At 44.5% G+C, this 27,269-nt stretch overlaps 1 protein-coding gene across 5 annotated transcripts in view; it reads left to right on the top strand.

The window, feature by feature from the left end:
- The window catches only part of ARHGAP39 (Rho GTPase activating protein 39), a 412,713-nt gene that overhangs the window by 169,226 nt on the left and 216,218 nt on the right, over positions 1-27,269 (top strand). For 4 of the 5 annotated variants that reach the window (XM_074943729.1, XM_074943731.1, XM_074943730.1 and 1 more), the window contains one exon: positions 8,539-8,619. The exons of the other annotated variant lie outside the window; for it this stretch is intronic. In XM_074943729.1, the coding sequence (XP_074799830.1) occupies positions 8,539-8,619 (81 nt within the window). The remainder of the gene's footprint in view (positions 1-8,538; positions 8,620-27,269) is intronic. 5 annotated transcript variants of the gene reach the window in all.

The raw sequence follows: 27,269 nt of genomic DNA, 5'->3' as shown, positions 1-27,269 counted from the left end.
CAAAGCACTGCTGAAAAGGCAGTCACCAAAAGTGGGAGATGGGAAGTAGGAGAGGAGTCAGGAACAGACACACATATTGCATTTTACATCTTCAAAGCAGAGGGCAAATGTTAACCCAGCAGCAGCTCTGGGATGCAGGCTTCATCCCTGCTTCACCAATAGGAACAGCCCTGGAGAATGTCAGTGACTTGGCCAGGCTCACATAAATAGTCAGTGGCATAGCTAGGAACAGAACTCACGTTCCTGGATCCCAGTTCTATAGTCAGCCCACTAGGCCACATTGCCTTTAATAAAGCAGAAGCACTAAGGCTCAGGAAATTAAAGAAAAGAAAGGGAGGCCAAAGAACTTCAGTAATATATTCCACATCATACAAGAAGAGTTTCAATAACCTTCCTTCCACACTTCTATCTTGGGCATTTATCTGGCATGGACTGCTGTAGTATCCAAGCTCACGTCATTTCTCTCCCCCTGTATGAAGCATTGTCCATGCTGGAAGTTGCATAATGTGCTACAAATAAGTTATTTTAATAATTTTTAAATGAAAAAAATCTTTATTTAAAAGCTCTCCAGACTGGTCTATTAGAACATTAGCAAGAGATGTCAAGAGTAACAAGAAGGGTTTCTTCAGGTATGTTGGCAACAAGAAGAAAGCCAAGGAAAGTGTGGGCCCCTTACTGAATGAGGGAGGCAACCTAGTGACAGAGGATGTGGAAAAAGCTAATGTACTCAATGCTTTTTTTGCCTCTGTCTTCACGAACAAGGTCAGCTCCCAGACTGCTGCGCTGGGCATCACAGCATGGGGAGTAGATGGCCAGCCCTCAGTGGAGAAAGAGGTGGTTAGGGACTATTTAGAAAAGCTGGACGTGCACAAGTCCATGGGGCCGGACGAGTTGCATCCGAGAGTGCTAAAGGAATTGGCGGCTGTGATTGCAGAGCCATTGGCCATTATCTTTGAAAACTCGTGGCGAACGGGGGAAGTCCCAGATGACTGGAAAAAGGCTAATGTAGTGCCAATCTTTAAAAAAGGGAAGAAGGAGGATCCTGGGAACTACAGGCCAGTCAGCCTCACCTCAGTCCCCGGAAAAATCATGGAGCAGGTCCTCAAAGAATCAATCCTGAAGCACTTACATGAGAGGAAAGTGATCAGGAACAGTCAGCATGGATTCACCAAGGGTCATGCCTGACTAATCTAATCGCCTTCTATGATGAGATTACTGGTTCTGTGGATGAAGGGAAAGCAGTGGATGTATTGTTTCTTGACTTTAGCAAAGCTTTTGACACGATCTCCCACAGTATTCTTGTCAGCAAGTTAAAGAAGTATGGGCTGGATGAATGCACTATAAGGTGGGTAGAAAGTTGGCTAGGTTGTCGGGCTCAACGGGTAAGTGATCAATGGCTCCATGTCTAGTTGGCAGCCGGTGTCAAGTTGAGTGCCCCAGGGGTCGGTCCTGGGGCCGGTTTTGTTCAATATCTTCATAAATGATCTGGAGGATGGTGTGGATTGCACCCTCAGCAAATTTGCGGATGATACTAAACTAGGAGGAGTGGTAGATACGCTGGAGGGCAGGGATAGGATACAGAGGGACCTAGACAAATTGGAGGATTGGGCCAAAAGAAATCTGATGAGGTTCAATAAGGATAAGTGCAGGGTCCTGCACTTAGGACGGAAGAACCCAATGCACCGCTACAGACTAGGGACCGAAAGTCTAGGCAACAGTTCTGCGGAAAAGGACCTAGGGGTGACAGTGGACGAGAAGCTGGATATGAGTCAGCAGTGTGCCCTTGTTGCTAAGAAGGCCAATGGCATTTTGGGATGTATAAGTAGGGGCATTGCCAGCAGATCGAGGGACGTGATCGTTCCCCTCTATTCGACATTGGTGAGGCCTCATCTGGAGTACTGTGTCCAGTTTTGGGCCCCACACTACAAGAAGGATGTGGATAAATTGGAGAGAGTCCAGCAAAGGGCAACAAAAATGATTAGGGGTCTGGAACACAGGACTTATGAGGAGAGGCTGAGGGAACTGGGATTGTTTAGTCTGCAGAAGAGAAGAATGAGGGGGGATTTGATAGCTACTTTCAACTACCTGAGAGGTAGTTCCAGAGAGGATGGTTCTAGACTATTCTCAGTGGTAGAAGAGGACAAGACAAGGAGTAATGGTCTCAAGTTGCAGTGGGGGAGGTTTAGGTTGGATATTAGGAAAAACTTTTTCACTAGGAGGGTGGTGAAACACTGGAATGCGTTACTTAGGGAGGTGGTAGAATCTCCTTCCTTAGAAGTTTTTAAGGTCAGGCTTGACAAAGCCCTGGCTGGGATGATTTAATTGGGGATTGGTCCTGCTTTGAGCAGGGGGTTGGACTAGATGACCTCCTGAGGTCCCTTCCAACCCTGATATTCTATGATTCTATGATTCTATGAACATGGCTCAGATTGCTGAAGGCACCTGGACCAATGCACTCGAGCCATCTGTTAATGCTACACTAAAACCAAGGCAGGGGGTCAGGCCGGCCGATACGGCACGGGCTGGTCTGGGAGTTGGGCTAGCTGGTGCAACTGGGGCGGGCTGGCGGGACTCCTCTGGTCACGGGGGAGTGAGGGGGTGTCTCAGGCAGAAGGGGGGGGTGGTGGTTTAGCCTCCTTGAAGAGGGGTTTCACCCATTGCCCATGTCCCAGCCCACAATAATACATACATAATTCATTTAATTCAGTAGACCCCAAAGAGACTTAAACTTAATTCAGTACCTTTTGTCAAGGATATAGCAGGAAATTGCCATCTCTGTCACAAAGACTTACTAGCCCAGGCACAGACTTCTTACTCATGTGCCATGATAAGACATTGTACACGACTATCAAAGATAGATAAATTTGTCATAAGCAAGTAGAATTTCAGGGTCGTCTTAGAAATGTTGGAGTTAGAATAAATCAGTATCTGATGGCTCATCCTCATGGGGGGCTAGAAAGCATCTTTGCTGCTTAGAAGGCTTATATGGTACGAAGACAGCTGCACGTGCGATGCACTGCCATTTAACTACCACAGAAAATGCAGCAGTGGAAGCCTTTGTCCTGAACCTATTTCCAACTTGCAGGACTTGTGTAATTTTCTCTGTAGTGTTTGTACTAATTCTTGAACAAGCTGACCCCCGCCCCATGGATCATAGTGGACCAAAGGCAAATCAACCAACCCAAGCGTTTTGGGTGATGGCAGCATTCCATAATGTCTGTCTCAGTCTTATGACTGTGGGCCAGTAGCCGGCATGTGTGTTAACTAAATGGAGCCAATGGAGCGAAGTTCACGTGCACTCCGTCTTGCCAAGCATCAGCTTCTACAGCGCTGGGTAGAAGGAAGCAGTTAAAGGCCTTTGCTGAAGGGATGTCACAGACTGATGGTGTCACAGATGAGATCTACATTAGCTCATCATGCTAAGGAGTCACAAAGGCAGGAACACTCTTTTGTTTGGTTTTGCCAAATTTTCAGAATGTGACCAAATGGCCTCAGCAAAGAGGCAAAAAAGTGACAATCCCCTTCCCCCTTGGGCGTTCATGCTGAGGTGTTTCCTGGCCCCTTGGGGCTGCATGGTGTTATGACAGTTGGAAACTGGAGTTTTTAACTCAGTCTGGTGCATTTAAGACTCTGCAGCATGCTGTGAAGGATGCTCGCTCAGAATTTAATTCTCCTGAGTAAGTTGCTCTAAACATTAGATATACAGTGACATCAATTGGTGAAGCATTCTTGGAGTCTGTCAATCAGAGCTGAAGCAATGCATTCAGGGGAATCTGGGCAGCAGCAGGCTGCTCTGGATTTGATGACCCCCACCTTAAAATATTTGGAAATCTAGATTAAAAAGGCGAACTGACTTGGCAATTTACTGTGAGGCTGGGGGGAAGAGAGAAGTTGGAGATTTGGGGGTTTCCCCAAGACATTTGTTTCTCCCTTTATGCTAAGAATCGTGGGGAGCCCTTGGTTACACCATTAGAGCTTAAGCCAGGGAGTTTAATGGGGGACTCTAACTACCTACTGCCTCCTTGTCTTCCTTCCCTTGCTGGGCTCTCATGTCCTTGACCTCAAGGATGCATCTTCCAGAATATTGGAACTCTCAACCTGAAATCTCAGGGCTAGGTAATGAATCCCCCCATTACTAATCTCATGTGTCAAAGGAACAGTGTCCAGTGTTGTAGTGAAGTTTGGAAATTCCATGTGTGTATCCTGATGTGAAGTGGACAGGACAGGAAGGACCAACATTGGATTGACCTATCTTTTTGTCTCATACTCAACTAAACAGCCCTTGTATGTTACAGAAGTAGCAAGCCTTGGAAAGAAGCCGTCCACATAGGAATAGTAGCTATTTAGTTGTTAAAATTCTTTTATGTTGGCATAAATTTTTTTGCTCCTTCCTTTATTGCATTCCTTTTATTATACTTATTGTTATTCATCCTCCTTTAAATCTTCCTGCTCTACCAGACCCGTGGTCACTTATGTCCACATGCAATTCCATTGATCTGTCAATCATACGGTACTTGTTTGTGCATCTAGAAGTATTTTTTCACACAACGCACAGTCAACCTGTGGAACGCTTTGCCAGAGGATGTTGTGAAGGCCAAGACTATAACAAGGTTCAAAAAAGAACTAGATAAGTTCATGGAGGATAGGTCCATCAATGGCTATTAGCCAGGATGGCAGGGATGGTGTCCCTGGCCTCTGTTTGCCATAAGCTGGGAATGGGCGACAGGGGATGGGTCACTTGATGATTATCTGTTCTGTTCATTCCCTCTGGGGCACCTGGCATTGGCCACTGTGGGAAGACAGGATATTGGGCTAGATGGACCTTTGGTCTGACCCAGTATGGCCTTTCTGATGTTCTTAAGAAAAACACGACAACTTGTAGATGATCTGACTCATGTAGGCCTGTCAACAGGGACAGAGCTAGTTTCCTTTGAAAGTTTGCTAAGATTCCTGCTGATGCTATAAAACAGATCTTCTAACTTGAGTGATGGCTTATTTTTCCAGGCTCCTGTCCGATACAGTGGCTTTTCCCCCTTCCCTCAGTCTTGTCAATTACTCAATATTCTGTCCTCTCAAGGGATTTTATTTTTCAGAGTCAGAACCTTCAAAAATCAACCTTAAGATAATGAGTAGTGCGTTCTTAGCAACAGTTATGGAGTGGTGAATTCTGATCTGCTATAAAATAAGTCGTTCATGTGGACCGTCTGTCATAAATGACGTTACCATATTTCTCATGACCTTGAAACTTGTAACTTGCAAGTGAGGGACAAGATAGTTGCCATCAATATCATTTCCAGCCTGGTGCTTCAGTAGGAGGAGCTGATTACAATCAAACTGTGATTCACCAGCAACGGCATGAAGAGCCATACTGTCCATTGTGTGCCCAGAAACAGGGAGCAAGGACCAGGGAATAACATCCCTTATTTCTCCCAACATGTAGTCTCCTCCAGGATCTTGCTGCAATACTTAGGATGGGAGTAGGGATTGTTAGCTACTCCAAAGCTTGCCTCTTGCCATGTGATCTTGTGACCATGCAGCAGCACATACCGTATATGGCTTTGGGTCATTGAGAGCTCACTCATGTACAAGCCTGATATTTGAGTCACTCTCTTCTAATTGCTCTTGGGCTGACATCTCGTGACACTTTCTTTGAAGCTCGGCAAGGCACTAACATCTGCCAAGTGAATATGAGCATAGTTTAGGGCAGAACATATTAAATGCTGCTTCATCTGAGTAGCCCTATGTGAACTTTCAAGCTTTACACTGAAAACTTAAAAATCAGTACTTTGGACAGTAATCCCAGCAACACTTGCATTTGCTCGTATTTCACAGGCATTTAAAGCACAAGGGTACATTGTGCAATCTTGTTGAAGGAGATATCTTATGTGTCAGTTCTTCAAATGTATAATGCCCCAAAAGAACCCTGGGTATAGCTAAACATAGAGAGGGTGACATGAACTAGAAAAAATAAAATATAGCCGAATAATTAGTTGCAGTCAGTGCTGATTTGCACCATCTGAATTTCATGGACTCTTTACATCTGGGTAATTTGTTCATTTTTTGTGCATAAATACAAGCTTAATTCACTTGTGAGCTCCCACCTACCTCAGAAAACTGGGACTTGAGTCTTGCAGACTCCGCTGGCAAAAAGGTGTCTTAAAAGCAACATTACTGTACTGGAGCCTCTGTCTTGAGCATCTGGAAGAACCTTCCCACTTGCTGATTAAAAACAATCTCCCAGACTCACCAAGCCTCCCAGAAGTTCTGTGGGATAGTTAGACAGAAGGGAGACCAGGACTTACTGTGGTCAACTCCTTCCTGGGTAACGAACTGGCTAAAGACATGCCATGGCAGTGCCTGTTCCACTAGCCCCGTCTGTGATTCAGGTACGGAAGAACAAAGCGGGACTTGAGAGAGGTAAATTCCCTTTGCCTCGGGCAGTTTGTTCTGGGAAGCAGAGGGGTGCTGAGTGCCCTTCGTTTCAGATGTTTGCTGTAACAGAGGAACTTCATCCCAGTCCACTTGGTCAGCCTGCAGCTTCTAATCCAAGCTTTTAAAACTTGCTTGAAGACCTTGCTTAGCTAGAGCCTATTCCAGTCCACTGAAGCCAATAGACTCTGAATAGAGCCCACAGCTGGACCATTTTCTAAGTTACGTCCCAGCCTTCTGAAGTTGCCTGAGCCAAGCCTCAGCAGATTGTGTGAAAGGAGATCGCAGCTCCTTGTGGAGGAGTTACCGTCGTCTTTGGATTTGGATTCAGAACTCAAGACGAGAACACAAGGACTGCAGAATAGGCCGGATACCAAGAGAGTGAGGCAGGGAGAACATGTGCATGTGCTGCATAGAGAGAAAGAAAAGGGATTAAGTGATTGAACACAGTGCTTCTGCAAGTCATAATTTTAAGGCTCAGAAGCCTCATTGAAATTAGCTTTGACAGAAGCTTAATTTTATTGCCACTTTCCTGAATAAAATTTGAGTTCTATCCTAATAGGAAGATGGCTTTTTTTCTTCTTTCTGAAACCAGCATCTAATCTGAACTCTGTGTCTGTGTGTGTGTTTTCACACCATATCTTTTGGAGAATTGATCAGAAAGAAGTAGTTTCTCTAGCTTTGCACTTTGTTGTATAAGGAACTAACAAAATAAATGTCCAACCTTTTGTTCAGTGTGTGTGAATTGCCAGGCGTTCTATAAATAAATAAGCCTGATGATTTATGCAGCCTGTTACAGAGTGTTGTTAAGGGGAAGAGAGTCCCCCTACTTCCCCGTGCCATTACAGCTGCATGTTAAGCAAAGCTGGAGGTGTAGCTCTTTTGCGCTGAATCATATATGCACATTTATATAAAAATGTGAATGCTGCCTTTAGACAAAGAAAGCTAGGGTAAGCTAAATCTAGTGCCTAAATGGAGTAAGGTGTAAAGAGAAATGCATCTCTGCTTTGTGTTCAATCTGGAGGAACGTGAAGTGGGAGTATCAAGAATGTCAAGGGGCAACTGACCTTTGACCTTGTATAATATTTATGTGTGTGAGAGAGAGGCTTTAAAATGTGCTAGTCTGGAAAGCAACGCTTCAAAAATGGCATTATGAGGCTCCAGGCTTGTTCTCTCAATGACTCCAGATCAAATCTACTCAGTGTAGAGTGTTTGTGTTTTCTAACTGCCAGTCCTGTAAACTTCCTCCAGAATCTGAGAATCAAGCTGGGTTCACAGGTGTTTGGAACTTGGTAAACAATTCTGTTGCTCATTGCCCAGGGAGTAGACTGTCCAGCTCCCTCTTCGTTGTCTTGGCACTGCAGGGCTAATGCAAGTAAAAAAGTAGTAATGTTGTCCCGTCCACTGAAGTCGGCATGTACAGATGAGGGTGGAGGACAGACTTTACCGAGTAGCAAGGGGCCATTTCTACATAGTAGTTCTCCTCTGAAAATCTGCCTGACTAACAAAACATTGAGCAGGCTCTCCATAGGTGTGCAGATGAGTTAACAAAAAACCAAAACCAAAATCTCTGGCCCTGCAGAGTTTACAATAAGTTGCAATGTATTTTATCTATTTCTGTGCCGACAGCATGCTAAACTTTATATAGTCCTTGCCCTCAACATCGTATGGAGTACTGTGCTAATGTAGAATGGCTTTCAAATATATGGGTATGGAGTGACAAGCCCTAGGAAAGGAGATGGTTTGAGAGGGACGAAGGTTGTGGGACAAGATCGTGAGATGCTTTTGTTATGGGCACGCTTTGTTGGATCCTTTCTTAATGTATAGTTAGTGTTCAGGGGGAAATATGACCTATTTGGGGTTTTGAGGAAAGTCAGTTGAGAGCAATCCAAGGGAAGTAGAAATCTGTTACAGTCCATGGATGGCTAAATGATGGTAACTGAGCCACCTGAGAGATAAGAATTCTGAGTGTGGTCCCCAGGCTTGTGGGGATTGGAGGACAGTGTCTGTGAATGTGGGTGGGGGTACATCCCTGTCACCCGCAAGCTAAAATATTGATGCAAATTGCTGTCCTTGGTAACTTCCTTCTTCCCCATTCCTATGTTGCAGTTCTTCACCTCCCGGAGTGTTTGAGAAAGAATATGAAATATACCGGGATTACAATACAGAAGGTCAACTTCTCCACTACAGGTAGCTGACATTTATCTACAGTAACGGGGCTCTGTCTTCTGAGAATGACTGACTGAAATGTAAACACTGCCATATTGTGTGTGGGATTGGGGACGCTATTTGTGAGTGTGTCTGTGAGGGGAAAGCGAACTTCATATAGAAGGAGGTATTGAACGCCTTATCTCTTTATTCCTTTTGATCTTCCTTTGTAAACTTTGGCTCTCTAATGTCAGGATGATAATGTTGTCTCCTGTTTATTTATAGTGGAAGCTGTTTGGGACAGGAACTGTTCACTACTGTGTTTGTATAGTACCTACCACAGTGTGGGCTTGATCTGGGTTGGACCCTTGGCACTAGCATTATAAACATGATAACAATTGTTAGAGCAGGGCATTTGGAGCCCTGGGCTGGAGGCAGTTTGGTGACTGGGCTGGGAATGGAATGCAGGAGTTTCCTTGTTCTCAATCCTTTAGACCCTGCTGCCTTGCCAGTGTGTTTGATTTCTTTAGATATCTTTCCTGCTGAGCATGGGCTGGATAAGACAGTAGCAAATATTCATTTATGGGAGTGATTATTCTGTGTGCATTTCGGAGGTTATAAAAATTGTACTTCAGACAGAAGGCTGCAGGTCTGTTTCTTCTGTGCTGTAATCTTGTCTTTTGAAATATGCTCAACTGCTTACATAATGATTTTGTATAACAAATTATCAATATTTGCTTTGATTTCTCATTAATGGTACAACTAGATATTAAAAAGACAGAGGGGGAAAACCCCACCTCCATATTCTCTGCTTGCTGCTCACAAAGCCCTGTAAGGCTAATGGGACTCTCACATCAAGAGGAAAATGGGGACCCATTTCAGGAATCATGCAGGCTCCAGCAGTCTGGAGCTCTGTCAGTCACCGCTGCCTTCTCCGTGAGCCTGCAGCTTGCCAGGATCTGGTAAGAACAGCCATGGCATCATTTGTCCACCTTGGGGCCAGTTTTTGTTGGCTTTCTGAGGTTTTGTTTGGGGCTGTAGGTGTTTGTTTATTTGGGTTGTCTGTTTCATCAGAAAGTTCAGTTGGTTTCAGGCACAGATTTTCTGCCACCATGCCTCCTCAATCTCTACAGGCAGAGGAGTTGGACGCTTCACCTGGGGGAAGGGAAGATAACAATGCATAACGTCAGTCATAGCTTTAAGAAGAGACAACCCATCGTAAGAGTGTCTAGCACTTCTGCACACAGTGCACCTTAGAACTGTGGTTGAACCAGTGCATTTTTTGTTCTCCAAACACAATGCACTGCATTAGGAGATGGAGTTGGGTAGTATTGCTAAATCACAACAGTTATAGCATTGATGGCTTCCTGGTTGCTCTAGGCAGAAACTGTTGAAGATTATATGCGTTCAGCTAAGCCACATACTTCCATTACAGGCTGACTTGTGAAATGCTCTACGTGGTCACTGCATGTTGACAGATGGTGTTTGTACACATAGTAAAAAGAAAAGGAGGACTTGTGGCACCTTAGAGACTAACCAATTTATTTGAGCATAAGCTTTCGTGAGCTACAGCTCACTTCATCGGATGCATACTGTGGAAATTGCAGAAGACATTATATACACAGACACCATGAAACAATACCTCCTCCCACCCCACTCTCCTGCTGGTAATAGCTTATCTAAAGTGATCATCAAGTTGGGCCATTTCCAGCACAAATCCAGGTTTTCTCACCCTCCGCCCCCCCCCCCCAGACAAACTCACTCTCTTGCTGGTAATAGCTCAGATTTCCGGCTTGGATATGAGCTTCAAGGATTGTTCAGTTCAGTGTTCCTCTGAGCCTTGATTAACATTCACAGTGTGTGAGCTCCTAATGGGACATCTGTAGGCTCCAGAAATTAAGGAGAGGTTAATGCACCAGTTGCAATCACTTCAGTTTTTATTTCCGACTAGCATTTAGACCCACTGTTTGTGATGAACATTTTTCCCCAGTTAGTTTCAGATCCTTAAAATGCTACCTGCCCTGCTGGAGGAATACCATTGAGTAACAGAGTACACTCATTTCCTGCCAAATATTTGGTATTTTGAGTGTCTAGGACTGTGTGGAAGGGTCGTCTATGATTCTTCAGCAACATTTGTTCTGTAAAATGTATAGAGGCTGAATTGATATTCTCTCCACCTTTCACCCACTTTGGACATTTGAGACACTTAAGACTTGAACTGGGGCCAGGGCTCATCACAGCAGTGCCCTATCTTAAGGGGTCCACATGGTGCTTTGGTAAAAGCATGGATTATTACTATTTATTCTTATTTATGATTTGTATTGTGGTATCCCCTGGGAGCTTCAGTCATGAACCAGGACCCCATTGTGCTAGGCACTGTACAAACACAGAACAGACAGACAATGCCTGCTCCAAATGCCTTACAATGTGACTGAGACAAGGGGGGTGAGGTAATATCTTTTATTGGGCCAACTTCTGTTGGTGAAAGGATGCACTTTGAAGCACACACAGAGCTGCTCTTCAGGTCTGGGAAAAGTCTGAAGAAGAGCTCTGTGTGAGCTGGAAAGCACATCTCTTTCACCAACAGAAATAGGTGCAGTAAAAGATAGTCCTTCACCCACCTTGTCTCTTTTATGTCCTGGGGCCGACACAGCTATACACTGCAGACTACAATCTAAGTATAAGACAAGAGGCAACAGGAGAAGCACAAGGAAACTGAGACAGTACTGGTCACTGTGACGGGCAGCCTCAGGTGCTCTGCTGTAATTTGGCCTCAGTTTAAGATGAGCTGGAGCTCCCTGCATGAAACTACCCTTAGACCAGCATGGTTCCTGGTTAGTGACTCATCCATTCTGACATGATTAATAGTCAAAATCTGCCCATTGAAGAGGTTCTTGCTTGTGTGATTTGATGGTTGTTGGCAGGGCTGATGTGGTGGTGAGAGCTGGCTGAGAAGCCTGCAGAGGCTGAGTTCGTAACTTTCAGCCTGCATAGCCAGCTATAAATATCTTCTTTCAACTGTCTACTCTGCTAGCCCTGTAACTTAGTTTCTTCTGCACTGATCTTGCAAGAGGAATTCTTTTACACTGACTATCTGGCCTGTCAAAATAAATCTCCATTTGGACCATGGGATGAAAAACAAACTTCCTAAAAGTAAGAGATCAGACTTCCCAACGCAAATGGCAATGACTTTTTTATATTGTAACCCTATACCATTGAATGACCTTAATATTCTTGTATAGCCCTGGTAGAGCCCCTTCCTGTGTTCTCTTATATGCACCTGCAAAGTGCTGTATGTGAAGGTAGTGGGTGAGCTTGGCCAGGCTAATAACAACCATTCCTTAGAGCCTTCCTCCGTGAGCTAAGTTGCATGCCCATTTTTCAGATGAGGAAACTAACAGGGGAAGTGATTTGCCCAAGTTCTATATCATTGTTCCAGCTGGTATTAAACTCAGGGGTGCCTGGCTCTCAGGCCTATGGTTGGCCCATTAGACCACATGGTCACTCTTTTAGTTTGCAGGTAGCAGTGGGAATACTCATTCAGTATCCATCCAGGTGAGTGACTGAGCAAAGCCAAACAAGGCTGGAGAGGTAACTCAGACGCTTTGATTTGTTTTGTGAGCAGCTATTTCTGTAAACAGGACAGAGCAAGCAGGACAGTGATTTGATGCTGATCAATTCTGACCCTTTGCCTGCTGGATTATCACACTGGATACAAGCGCCAATAAGATAGAAGAGAAAATGTAGGTTCTCTCAGTGACAGCAACTCCATCGGCAAGTCGGCGAATGCCCCCCTCCCACCAGTCAGGAGGTGCAGCCTTACTGCTAGCATGTAGACAGGTTTCAGAGTAGCAGCCGTGTTAGTCTGTATCCGCAAAAAGAAAAGGAGGACTTGTGGCACCTTAGAGACTAACACATTTATCTGAGCATAAGCTTTCGTGAGCTACAGCTCACTTCATCGGATGCATACAGTGGAAAATATAGTGGGGAGATTTTATATACACAGAGAACATGAAACAATGGGTTTTACCATACAGACTGTAACAAGAGTGACCAGAAAAGGTGGGCTATTACCAGCAGGAGAGCGGCGGGGGCCAGGGAAGTGAACTTTTTGTAGTGATAATCAAGGTGGGCCATTTCCAGCAGTTTACAAGAACAGTAGGAGGGGAAATAAACAAGGGGAAATAGTTTTACTTTGTATAATGACCCATCCACTCCCAGTCTCTATTCAAGGCTAAATTAATTGTATCCAGTTTGCAAATTAATTCCAATTCAGCAGTCTCTCGTTGGAGTCTGTTTTTGAAGTGTTTTTGTTGAAGAATTGCCACTTTTAGGTCTGTAATCGAGTGACCAGAGAGATTGAAGTGTTCTCCGACTGGTTTTTGAATGTTATAATTCTTGATGTCTGATTTGTGTCCATTTCTTCTTTTACGTCGAGACTGTCCAGTTTCGCCAATGTACATGGCAGAGGGGCATTGCTGGCACATGATGGCATATATCACATTGGTAGATGTGCAGGTGAACGAGCCTCTGATAGTGTGGCTGATGTGATGTGATGTGGCAAACGTCAAGAATTATAACATTCAAAAACCAGTCAGAGAACACTTCAATCTCTTTGGTCACTCGATTACAGACCTAAAAGTGGCAATTCTTCAACAAAAACACTTCAAAAACAGACTCCAACCAGAGACTGCTGAATTGGAATTAATTTGCAAACTGGATACAATTAACTTAGGCTTGAATAAAGACTGGGAGTGGATGTGTCATTACACAAAGTAAAACTATTTCCCCTTGTTTATTTCCCCTCCTACTGTTCTTGTAAACTGCTGGAAATGGCCCACCTTGATTATCACTACAAAAGGTCCCCTCCCCGCTGGTAATAGCTCACCTTTCCTGATCACTTGTTACAGTCTGTATGGTAACACCCATTGTTTCATGTTCTCTGTGTATATAAAATCTCCCCACTATATTTTCCACTGAATGCATCCGATGCAGTGAGCTGTAGCTCACGAAAGCTTATGCTCAGATAAATTTGTTAGTCTCTAAGGTGCCACAAGTCCTCCTTTTCTTTTTGCTAGCATGTAGAGTGCCTTGTCTGCCTTATGCATGCCAGCAACACATCTTGCAACAGCTGCCTGTGCTTTCTCTTCCTTTCATGTGGGGCCTTTTCCAGCAACCAAGCAATTAAAAGATGAAATTTCATTGTGGTTAGCACACATGGGCTGTTTGTCTTAGCAAAAGCTTCGCTGGAGAGAGAGACTTCCAGTTCTTTCCCCTCTCACCTTTATTGGCTGTAAAACACAGACTACCCCTACCTCCCCCAGATCTGTGCCAGATGGGAAGCTAATTAGCAGCTTCAAGCCCCCTGTTTGTTTAATTAGCTAAGAGTGGATTATTTTCTGGAGGAACCAGGCAGAGGTGTCCTTTAGCGTGGGTCTCTGTGTGTAGTCAGGAGAGAAGAGCTCCTATAATAAAAGTGGGAGCTTCTTTTGAGGGTATGGCTAACCCCCCATTAAAGTGTAGCTATGTGGGCTTTGGCTTCTGTGCAAACTGTTCTCTTGCCACCAAGGGTGAAAGTTAGAGCCTGGACTTTCAGCCATGCCTAGTGGTTTTTGGGTGCCCAAATTGACACATTTAAAGGGCCTGATTTTCAGGGGCAGGTGTTTGGTGCTTTATGAAATCAACCCCCCTCCTGGATTTAAGGTATCTCAGCTAGGGCTCCCCAAAAACGGAGGGAGCCAGTCTCGCTAGGCATTGCTGAAAATCTTGGGCAAGGTGCTGCAAGGCACTGTGAAAGGCAATACATGGGCTATAAGAAAACAAGGAGAGAGCTCTGGCCTAGAGTACTGCTGGGAACAAAGGAAGGTGAGCAGAACCCACAGAATCATGACACAGAATGGCTGTTGTGCTTGGGCATAGCCTGGCAACACGGAGCCAGCTCAGAAGTCACCTCCCTGGGCTGTGTCAGGAGGCAGTGGGTTCGGTCGCTGGCGAGGAGGCAGTGCTCCATATCACGCTCAGATAACCCCTCTGAGTAATCACCAGATGGGGGTCCATGTGCAGCAGTCGCTTGGCCAGAGAAAGGGGTTTTGAGAGTGGTTGGGGAAGATCTCCCTGATCTTCCTCCTGCCTCTCCAGCATGCTCACACACACAGACCTTGAACACATGACTAAAATGGACCAGAGCAAGGGTAGATAAAGGTTTAAAGGCTAAATCCTGCCCCAGCTTGAGGTACGCATGTCGCTGCCTGGCTTGCAGAATTCCCCCCTGCACTGCAGCTGAGCTCTCCACAGCGCAGGAGTGCCATGCATTTGCTGCGTGCGCTTTCATCAAAGCTGCCCCCACAATCATTCAGCCTCAGAGAATCCACCTTATTATATTCAGCAGCTTGCAAATCCCAGGCAGCCCATCCATTCATAAAACGCTCCTGAGCAGTTACTGTAGGGCAGGGATTTAATATCCGAATAGAGCCAAAACAAAGCATTATCTGCAGGGCAGGAGTAGTGCTGGGGGGGGGCTAAGACATTGAATATTGAGAGTGGGGGAGCATGAGGCATCTCCTCCCCCAACCCTCCCAAATCCTGCATTAGCACCATAAATGGCGCATTAGCATTAACCTGCATTAGCATTATTTATCTTGGTGCTGCACAGATAAATAAGACAAGGTTCTTGCCCTGAAGAGCTTGCAAGGTAAATGAAGAGGTAGGATGTATGTGGACAGACTGCAGCTTGGGAACGGGGACAAAGGGACATGTCATACCAATGAGGCTGAGCTCTTGCTGCATGGCTGATGTTTCTTGGAGGCTGGCACTGGCCTAATATTTTTGTTCTCTCTCCTTTGTCTTTTCCTTACGCCTTTGAGTGCACACACCCACGCGTATGCTTTCATGCACGTGCCCCATGGCGGAGAAGGGAAGAATAGGGGTTGCAAGTCTTGGGGAAGAAGTGTTTGAAGAGCGTTAGTGGAGAGGGAGGAAGCCTGATCACGGGTTCCAGGGCTTGTGAGAGGGAGGGTATGTGGAGTGGGCCAGCTTTGTGGCTTGGGCAGAGTTAAGAGATGAGGGAGGCTAGTGAAGGGGTTTGAGGTGGGACCGGATGTGAGTGTACATAGTTAGGGCCCTACCAAATTCATGGCCATGAAAAATGAGTCAAGGGCCGTGAAATCTGGTCTCCTCCCGTGAAATCTGGTCTTTTGTGTGCTTGTACCCTATACAATACAGATTTCATGGGGGAGACCAGCATTTCTCAAATTGGGGGTCCTGGCCCAAAAGGGAGTTGCAGGGGGGTCACAAGGTTATTTTAGGGAGGTCACGGTATTGACACCTTTACTTCTGCGCTGCCTTCAGAGCTGGGCAGCTGGAGAGTGGTCGCTGTTGGCCGAGTTCCCAGCTCTGAAGGCAGTGCCCTGCCAGCAGCAGCGCAGAGGTAAGAGTGGCAATACCATAGCATGCCACCTTTACTTCTGCACTGCTGCCTTCAGAGCTGGGTGTCTGGAGAGCGGCAGCTGCTGACTGAGGGCCCAGCTCTGCAGGCAGCGGTGCAGAAGTAAGGGTGGAAATACCATACCAGGCCATCCTGACTTCTGTGCTGCTGCTGATGGCGGCTCTGCCTTCAGAGCCGGGCTCCCGGCCAGCAGACGCCGCTCTCCAGCTGCCCAGCTCTGAAGGCAGCATTGCCACCAGCAGCAGCACAGAAGTAAGGGTAGCGGTACTGCAACCCCCCCTACAATACCCTTGTGACCCCTCCCCTTCTCCCCACAGCTCCTTTTTGGGTCAAGACCCGTACAATTACAACACGGGGAAATTTCAGATTTCAATAGCTGAAATCACAAAATTTATGATTTTTAATATCCTATGACTGTGAAATTGACCAAAATGGACCATGAATTTGGTAGGGCCCTATACATAGTGAAGGCTTCCTAGCTTTCCCCTGGGTCTACCTTGCCTTGCTGTTCTGAATGTCGCTGCTGCAGTCTTCTGGGAAGAGGATGCATGGTGGAGGGCAGAGGGCTGTAGGTTGCCAATTTGAAAGTGCCACTCTCCACCTGCCATTCTGCAGGGTGTGCAGTTAAATGCCCCCAGTGCACCCCCATTCTGGCATCCACGCACTGTGCTCTCTCCCTTGTCCTTTACTTCCGGCTAGCGTGTGTGGACGAGTCTGAGGCTTCAAAGCTATCTGCTATGAGAATCATGTACTGTACTGCCAGATTTCAGAGTAGCAGCCGTGTTAGTCTGTATTCGCAAAAAGAAAAGGAGGACTTGTGGCACCTTAGAGACTAACCAATTTATTTGAGTATAAGCTTTCGTGAGCTACAGCTCACTTCATCGGATGCATTCAGTGGAAAATACAGTGGGGAGATTTATATACACACCCATTGTTTCATGTTCTCTGTGTATATAAATCTCCCCACTGTATTTTCCACTGAATGCATCCAATGAAGTGAGCTGTAGCTCACGAAAGCTTATGCTCAAATAAATTTGTTAGTCTGTAAGGTGCCACAAGTCCTCCTTTTCTTTTTGTACTGCCAGAGACAACCCTAGGCATGCTGACAACCTTGACAAAGAAGGGTCACAGCCCCCAACAAATCACTGCTCCCTTCTTCCACCTAGCTCAACAACTCACCTGGTGTCCCCTGCCTCAGACATGCATTCCTCTGAATGGTGTCCGTTCTCTGCAGTGGGCACACCATTCCCAGAATCCTTTGCAGGTGTGCTCCAAAGCAGGGTGTCATGACAGTTTGCACAAAGGATTTTAGGACACATTCAAGATCCAAAGGCAACCAGTCACTTGATGAGATAGAAACTAGTACCCCCAGGGATTGGGCAGAAACTCCATGGTCTAAGACTAGCCTGTTGGGAAGTGATAGTGGCTGCCCATGTCCTGTCTCAGCAACTTCCCCACCCATGTGGCATCCTAGGTGTCCAGCTTCCTAACGTAGGCCGAAGGCTACCCCAGGCCCTGCAGCAGGATCCTTGGAAAGAATGTGAAGGGAGCTGGCTGGAATTCTCAGCCTTCGTGGTGGAACAGGATCAGGGCAGCCCTCTGACAATTTGCTGGGAGGATGGTTTTCTAATACAGCAGATTATGATTAGTGGGTGTCATTAAGGGGATGATGTCTCACTTTGTGTCTAGATGGCATTTGTAGGAGAGCCCTTGCATCTTAGTGCTTGTCAAGATGACCAATTGCAATAGTCAGCCTTGTATTTAACTCTTTTTATTCTTACTGGGTTGAACATAAAGCAGCTTGTTGTGGCCCCTTGAGCCTGGATCTTTAGATGATCCCAGGGGCCAGGAGAGCATTTCTTCTCTTCCATGCCCTGTAACAATCCAAAGGGCTGAACTCCTTGTACAACTGTGGGGCAGATTTGTCAAGAAAGGGTTAATCAGATCTGAGAAACTGCTAGCCCTATACATTAAGCTGATTTATTGGTCTGATGTAATGCTTCCATTGTGCTCCCTTGATTGACTGGTAGGGAGTGGAGTCTTTTTAAAACATGGTAGAACTAATCTGTCTAGCTCAGAATGCTCCAGCTCACCTGCTCATGTAGTTGAATTCATCTTCTGTCTTAATAAGCAGCTGCCTCTCTTCTGGTTTCTTATTGGCAGTGATTCAACACTGCATAGGGTGTGCTAACTCTCCCTTTTTTTACTGCACTGGGAACCCAGGCTGTCTGTGGCTGTAAGGAAAGTGTTAAACCTGCAGGGCTGAGCTCTGCAATTACAATCCAGAGTCTTGCAATCTATAGGACGCATTGTGCATCGTAGTAAGAAGATATGGGTTGCAGTGTATGTCATAGTGTGTACACCAGGGCACCCGAGGTATTACTCTCCTGGGAATTTCTCAGGAACAAAAGACCTTGACCTTAAAACAGAACCTTCATTCCATTACGTAGGCAATTCTGTTCTGGAAGTAATCAAGCTTTCTGCTTACTTAAGTGTAGACAGTATAATTTTAAATCGACTCTCAAGGGGACTAGTGTGGGCTGGGTGCTCTTTGTTTCTGTTGTATAACTCAGAGTGAATAAACTCTTGGTTCTTGGCCTCCATCTTAAATACTTGATAGAATCAAAATAAAAGGCCAATCAAATGAGTTAGCTCTTCCAGCTCATCCTTCAAGGCCAATTGCAGGATGGTTCCCTGCGGAGTGTTCTGTCCAAACCAGCCTATAGATGACCCAAGAGATGGGGCTGCGGCCGTTCTCTTTCAACGTCTGGTTCATCTCATGGTAAGGGAGGTTTCCTTGCCTAAATGTTCCCTTTTAAATTTCATTCCATTGTAGTTAGTGTTGTGATATCACTTAATGGGCGATGGTTAGAATGGAGAAGTATAAACGTGTGGACAGTGAGTTGGGGATAGATTCCAGGAATCCTGACATTATCCCCTTCTCTGGCCAACAAACAACACTGTCTCTGTGGACTGCCAGCCACACGACTGCTTAGGAAGCTAAGCATACATCTTTCTACCAGCTCAGAAGAGTAGAGAGAACGTTTAGCTGTGGATGAAGTTTACCAGCTTCCAGCAGAATTGTTGCTCAGTTTGCTGTGATGCTGCTTGTGTCCTCAGGACATCACCAGCTTGCCAAGTCCCTTGCCACCAGAGAGTGTAACTGCTGCCTAAAGGGATGTTTACCAACTGACCTCCCTGCTGTTAGCCCAGGTCTCTGGGTATGCTCAGTGACTGGCCTATGTGAATACCACTGCTGCTGATCTTGTGCTGCCAACCTCTTCTTATATCTCTGCATGGAGCAGATAATGCTGTGGTGCCAAGGGCTAGAATGCTTCCATGTGGCTGTGGGGCTGTGAGTTCAGTTCCCATTGAAGCCAGGCTTGAAAGGGTGAGAGGGTGGGGTGATGGAAGCCAGTTCAGGGAGTCCTCCCTATGCAGGGAGCAAAGAAGAAACAGGGGCTCATGGTTCCATCCCGTAGCTGCCACAGCCCCTGGGCCAGGGATGTAGGGAGTTTTCATGGTACAGACTAAGACACTATATCTGCCAGATGGTCTTCCACTCGGTCGTGTGGTAACACACTGCCAAAGGACAATGGAATGGAGGGCAGGGGCTTGGCAAACCCATGTGGTGCTGTCTCTCTGATCTTCTTTCCCCTCACGCTAAAGCTTATCCAGTGTTGTATGGTCCTTACCACCATCTGAGTGTCCAAAAGGCTGAGCAGTATTGGCTCCACTTGAGCATTCCTTCAATGCAGAGCATAGTTTTGATTGACCCCTTCTTGAGCCTGAGAGTGGCTGCAATCTTTGGCAGCTTGGAGCTGCAGTTCACAACAGGCATTGTTTTAAGGGGTGCATAGTCTGCGACCTCCAATACTAAACTATACCAAAGACGCACGTATCCCAAGCATTTGTTAGCCCTGCTGACGGCTGCTGGTGCACCTGCCCGCAAGAACATCTCATTGACTATTCCAGTTGTCTTGCATGTGGTAGAGTCCAGAACTTGGCACTCTGCCCACCAGCTGTATGGTTCATCCAGCTCCTTAGTACACTGACTTTGCAGTTTATGACTGTGAATTAGACTGGCTCTCAAGATGTTCTCGTAATAAGTGTTTTCCTTCCTGATGCTTAAAAACTTAAAGGCAAATCTGTTGTCTGGTTTCTTCAGAAATAATGAACAGATTTGGGTTTAATGCAAGTTGAGTCCTGAGAGGCAAGATTACAGGAGGATTAAAAATCCATGTGTGTGACTGAGAAACTGAAGAGAAGGGTTGACAGGTTTGTCATTGTTGTTCTCAGTCTATGCAGCTATGGAATAATCCCCAGAGGGATGGAAGCTTCGTTATTTGGGACCTTTGTAACTGGAATTGGAAAACATACCGTTTGGAGCGAACTACTTATAGGCCATTTCCATCTCCAGCTCCAGCTTGTGATTCTGTGATTTTAATAGGTTTCAGAGTAGCAGCTGTGTTAGTCTGTATCTGCAAAAAGAACAGGAGTACTTGTGGCACCTTAGAGACTAACAAATTTATTAGAGCATAAGCTTTCGTGAGCTACAGCCCACTTCATCGGATGCATAGAATATAGTAAGAAGATATAGATATATATATATATATACACACACACACACACACAGAAGGTGGAAGTTGCCATACAAACTGTAAGAAGCTAATTAATTAAGATGAGCTATTATCAGCAGGAGAAAAAAGCTTTTGTAGTGATAATCAAGATGGCTCATTTAGAGAGTTGACAAGAAGGTGTGAGGATACTTAACACAGGGAAATAGATTCAATATATGTAATGACCCATTTACTCCCAGTCTCTATTCAAACCCAAGTTCATGGTATCTAGTTTGAGTATTAATTCAAGCTCAGCAGTTTCTCGTTGGAGTCTGTTTTTGAAGATTTTCTGCTGCAAAATTGCCATCCTTAAGTCTTTTACTGAGTGGCCTCAGTTTGTATGGCAACTTCCACCTTCTCTGTATGTATATATATATCTTCTTACTATATGTTCCATTCTATGCATCCGATGAAGTGAGCTGTAGCTCACGAAAGCTTATGCTCAAATAAATTGGTTAGTCTCTAAGGTGCCACAAGTCTTCCTGTCCTTTTTGTGATTTTAATCTTACTGTATAGCAAAAAGGCTGGGGAGAAAAAATCTGATCTCTTGTCTGTGGGCAGCTAAGACTTTAAATTTGAATATCTGACAGGAAAATGTGGGTGTTTCAACTTTGGGGCAGTAGTTTCATTCTCATGTAAATTAAAACAAAATGCTGTTTGTGTAGGGAAAATTTCAGAAGTCTGAAAAGAGCAACACTTTGCTGTGGAAACTACAGAACCCAAACCACCAAAAAAGAAAATCAGCCATAGGTGCCAACTTTTCCCGGTGCCAGTGGTGCTCGCCCCTGGCCCCGCCCCCATTCTAACCCCTTCCCCAAAGTCCCCATCCCAACTCCGCCTCCTTCCTGCCCCTATTGGACTCCTTCCCCAAATCCCCGCCCCGGCCCCACCTCTCCCCGGAGTGCACCGCATTCCTCCTCTTCCCCCGCTTTCGCGGCGGCAAGCGCTGGCAGCTAGGGGGAGAAGTGGGAACACGGTGTGCTCAGAGGCGGAGCGGAGGTGAGCTGGGGCGGGGGGGGGGCAGGGCAGGGAGCTGCCCACCAATTTTTCCCCATGGGTGCTCCAGCCCCGGAGCACCCACGGAGTCGGCACCTATGAAATCAACCTTCTGTTGGTGGTATCTGACTCAGATGATGAAAATGAATATGCGTTGGTCCACACTGCTTTGGATTGTTATCAAGCAGAACCCATCATCAGCATGGAAGCATGTTCTCTGGAATGGTGGCAGAAGCATGAAGGGACATATGAATCTTTACCGCATCTGGTATGTAAATATTTTGCAACGCTGGCTACAACAGTGCCATGAGAATGCCTATTCTCACTTTCAGGTGACATTGTAAACACAAAGCAGGCAGCATTATCTCCCATAAATATAAACAAGTTTGTTTGTCTAAGGGATTGGCTGAACAAGAAGTAGGATTTGAGTGGATTTGTAGGCTCTAAAGTTTTACATGGTTTTATTTTTGAATGTACTTTTTTTTTTTGCATATAATTATACATTTGTAAGTTCAACTTTCATGATAAAGAGATTACACTACAGTACTTGTATTAGGTGAATTGAAAAATACTATCTCTTTTGTTTTTTTACAGTGCAAATATTTGTAATAAAAAATAAATATAAAGTAAGCACCATACACTTTGTATTCTGTGTTGTAATTGAAATCAATATATTTGAAAATGTAGAAAACATCCAAAAATCTTTAAATAAATGGTATTCTATTATTGTTTAACGGCATGATTAATAGCGCTATTAATCATTATTATTTTTTTTTAATTGCTTGACAGCCCTAATATAAATACCTACATGAGAAGCAAAATTTTGCTAATGGGCTTGTCAAACTAGCATACAGAGATATAACATGATCCGATGGCTGGAAGTTGAAGCTAGACAAATTCAGACTGGAAATAAGGTGTAAATTTTTAACAGTGAGGATAATTAACCATTGGAACAATTTACCAAGGGTGATGGTGGATTCTCCATCACTGACAATTTTTAAATCCAGATCAACTGTTTTTCTAACATATCTGCGTAAGGAGTTATTTTAGGGAAGTTCTCTGGCCTGTGTTATACAGAACATCACCCTAGTTGATCACAACGGTCCCATCTGGCCTGGCAATCTATGAATTTATGAAAAATCAGAAAGGCTAAGGCACAAAATGAGTTACAGCAAAGGACATAAGTCTATAAGAACAGGTTGTATAAATACATTAGGATCAAGAGAAAGACATGGGCAAGTGTAGATCCATTACTTGGCAGGGAAGGGGAGCTAATAACGGACAGCACTAAGAAGGCTAAGATGTTTAATGCCTATTGCCTCAATCTTCACTTAAAAAGTTGATTGTGATCAGATGTTTAAACGGTTAATATCAACGAGAAGGGGGAAGGAACACAAGGCAGACTAGGGAAAGAACAGGTTAAAGAATATTTAGGTAAGTTAGATGTATTTAAGTCAGCAGGGCCTGATGAAATTCACCCTAGAGTGTTTTAGCTAGTTTCTTAAGTAATCTCAGAACCATTAATGACTATCTTCAAGAATTCAGGGTAGACGGTCGAGGTCTTTGCCCTTCTCCAGTCCTCTATCATAAAACCTATTTTTAGAAAGAGGCATGAAGAGAATTATAGATCAGCCAACCTAACTTCAATGCTTAGAAAGAAGCTGGAACAAATTATTAAACAATCAGTTTGTAAGCACCTAGAGGATAATAGGGTGACAAATAATGGCCAGCATGGAGTTGTCAAGAATAAATAATGCCAAACCAACCTAGTTTCCTTCTTTGACAGGGTTACAGACCTTGTGGATGGGGGAAAGCCGTATATCTGATGTATCTTGATTTTTAGTAAGGCTTTTGGTGCAGTCCCGCATGACATTCTCATAAGCAAATCCGGAGAAACATGGTCTAGATAAAATTACTGTAAAGTGGATGCCCAACTGTTGGTAAAATCATACTCAGTAGTTCTCAAGTGCTCGCTCTAAAACTGGGAGGGTGTATCTAGTGATTTCTGCAGGAGTCTGCCCTGGGTCTGGTAGTATTCAATATTTTCATTAATGACTTGGATAATGGAGTAGAGAGTATACTTTTAAAATTTGCAAATGACACCAAGCCGGGAGGTGTTACAAGCACTTTGGAGGACAGGATTAGAATTCAGAAACAGCTTCATAAATTGGACAGTTGGTCTGAAATCAACAAGATGAAATTCAATAAAGACAAATGCAAAGTACTTCACTTAGGAAGGAAAAATCAAATGTACATATACAAAATCGGGGATAACTGGCTAGGTGGTGGTACTTTTGTAAAGGATTTTGGGATTATAGTGGATCACAAATTGAATGAGTCAACAATGTAATACAGTTGTGGAAAAGGCTATTATTATTATTATTATGGATTCAGAGTAACAGCCGTGTTAGTCTGTATTCGCAAAAAGAAAAGGAGTACTTGTGGCACCTTAGAGACTAACTAATTTATTTGAGCATAAGCTTTCGTGAGCTACAGCTCACTTCATCGGATGCATACGCTTATGCTCAAATAAATTGGTTAATCTCTAAGGTGCCTCAAGTACTCCTTTTCTTAATAGGAATATTGTATCTAAGATACGGGAGGTAACTGTGCCACTGTCCTCGGCACTGGTGAGGTCTTAGTTGGAGTACTATGCCCAGTTTTGTGTACCACACTTTAAGAAGGATGTGGACAAGTTCAAGAGAGAGTAGAGGACAGCAAAAATAAATAAATAAAAAAGTTTAGAAAACCTGACCTGTGAGAAAAGGTTTAACAAACGAAACCCTGGGAATGTTTATTCTTGAGAGAAGAAGCCTGAGGGGAGACCTGCTAAGTCTTCAGTTATGTTGAGGGTTGTTAAAGAGGATGAGGATCAGTTATCCTCCATGTCCTCTGAAGGTAGGACAAGAAGTAATTGGCTGAATCTGCAGCAAGGGAGTTTTAGGTTAGATATTAGGGAAAACACTCTAAGGATAGCTAAGCACACTGGAATAGGCTTCCAAGGGTGGTTGTGGAATTCTCATCATTGGAGGTTTTTAAGAACAGTTTAGACACATGTCAGGGATAGTCTAGGTTTACTTTGTACTGCCTTGGAGGCGAGGGAGCTGGACTGGACTAGATGACCTCTCAAGGTCTCTTCTAGCCATACATTTCTGATTCTATGATCATTCAAAACTCACTCAGTGTTTGAATTACCTTGTGTTAGAGTAGCAGTGGTGTCACTAGGAAAGACTGCATTGTCTTTGCAGAGCTTGGTGGGGGTCCTGGACTGGAACTGCCAGGGGAGGAGTTGGTAGGTCAGGATTGAGAGGTATCAGCAGAGCTGTTAGGTTGGGTCCAGGGGACAGGTCTAGAATATCGTCAGAGAAGGGGCTGCTGGTTAGGGTTTAGGTGCATTGGCAGCGCTTTGTATGATGTACTATAGGAAGGACAGAACTTGCATTGCCTAATTGTTGTCCCTGCTCTTGCTAGTTCTATAAATCTCTCATTAATTCACCAAGTCTCGTTTCAGAAGTACCAAACGAATCTCTGGCTCTTAGCTCTTTGCCCCTACTGCTATATTGCATGAGGAATAACTGGTGTTTGTCGGTCCTGCCTTTGTGGTTTGAGATCACAGCACCTGCTGTGGCACTTCTGAGTTCAGACTGGCTCGGAAGAAACTAAGCAATAGTTAAACTTCTGGTAGTTAGTAAGTACACATAGCTGCTGGAACATCGGAAGCTGGTGGTTTAAAGAAACCAAATGATCTTGTCCTCATTTGGCTAGTGGTAGCCTTTCCCACTTGTGGAGTTGATGGAAGTTTCATTGTAGGGTGACGAGGGAGGCAGTGAGGGGTTGTTACAGTGGTTAGAAAGCAGATTGGGGCTCAGAGACCCGTGGTCTATTCCTGATTCTGCCAATGGCTTGTGTACTTGGGTTAGATGATTCATGTTTTCACAAGGCTATCTGTGTTGGCTTTCCCGTCCTTAAAAAGGGGAGAATACCAAACCTATGAGATCCTGGGGTGACAGGTGCTAGGCATGGGTTAAGAACTATTATCCTGGGAACGCTGCTGTCATCATACTTTACAGTAGATTAGGGTTGCCAACCCTCCCAGATTGGCTGGCAGTCTACAGGAATCCGCATCGATCTCCAGGTGACTATTGAAAGCAATCTGGGAGATTTTATTAGATTCAGTACAATTAAAGACATTACGTCGTGTTGCGGGGGAAACAATCTCCCAGAATAGCTTCAGTCAGAGTTGGCAACCCTAGATACCAAGGTAAATAAAGCTCTGATTCTGTACTGATCGGATATTTAAGGACACTATGGATACATCTACACTGGGGGAAAGTAAACAAAAAAAACATTTGGCAGTGAGTCTGAGCCAAGGTCAACTGACTTGGGTTTACGGGGCTTGCACTACAGGGCTAAAAATAGTGTAGACGTTCCACTTGGGCTGTGAGACTGATACCCCTCACCTGGTTTCAGAGCCCAAGCTCCAACCTGAGCTCTATATTGCTATTTTTAGCTCAGTAGCATGAGCCCTAGTCCGTTGACCCTAACTCTGAGACTCACAGCCATGGTTCTGTGTAGACAAACTCTCAGTCTCTGGTCTCTCCCTATCTTGAAGTTAATTCTGTTTTGTAATATACCAGTGATACTCAGAGTGAGGGTCGCGAGCCACAAGTGGCTCTTTATTGTGTATTCTGTGGCTCTTTACAGCCCCAATTATTAAAATATTGTGTGATTTAATTATTAACTAGGGCAGTCGATTAATCACAGGTAACTCATGCGATTAACTCAAAAAAATTAATCACGATTACTCGCAGTTTTAATCGCACTGTTAAACAATAGAATACCAATTGAAATGTATTAAATATTTTGGATGTTTTTCTACATTTTCAGATATATTGTATTCTGTGTTGTAATTGAAATCGAAGTGTATATTATTTTTTATTACAAATATTTGCACTGTAAAAATGATAAAATAAATAGTATTTTTCAATTCACCTTGTACAAGTACTGTAGTGCAATCTCTTTGTCGTGAAAGTGCAACTTACAAATGTAGATTTTTTTGTTTGTTACATCCCTGCACTCAAAAACAAAACAAAATAAAACTTCAGAGCCTACAAGTCCACTCAGTCCTACTTCTTGTTCAGCCAATCGCTAAGACAAACAAGTTTGTTTACATTTACAGGCGATAATGCTGCCCTCTTCTTATTTACAATGTCACCAGAAAGTGAGAACAGCCATTTGCATGGCACTTTTGTAGCTGGCATTGCAAGGTATTTATGTGCCAGAATGCTAAAAACCATAACAGAGGGGATGCTTCCATGCTGATGACGCTGACTAAAAAAATAATGCGTCAATTAAATTTGTCACTGAACTTCTTGGGGGAGAATTGTATGTCCCCTGCTCTGTGTTTTACCCGCATTCTGCCATATATTTCATGTTCTAGCAGTCTCGGATGATGACCCAGCACATGTTCGTTTTAAGAACACTTTCACTGTAGATTTCACAAAACGCAAAGAAGGTACCAACGTGAGATTTCTAACCGACCCAAGGTTTAAGAATCTGAAATGCCTTCCAAAACCTGAAAGGGACGGGGTGTGGAGCATGCTTTCAGAAGTCTTAAAAGAGCAACACTCCGA

Source organism: Natator depressus, chromosome 2, assembly GCF_965152275.1.
Source record: "Natator depressus isolate rNatDep1 chromosome 2, rNatDep2.hap1, whole genome shotgun sequence".
Lineage (NCBI taxonomy): Eukaryota > Metazoa > Chordata > Testudines > Cheloniidae > Natator > Natator depressus.
Note: the sequence above shows the minus strand (reverse complement) of the source record. Positions and strands in the feature narration are given on the sequence as shown.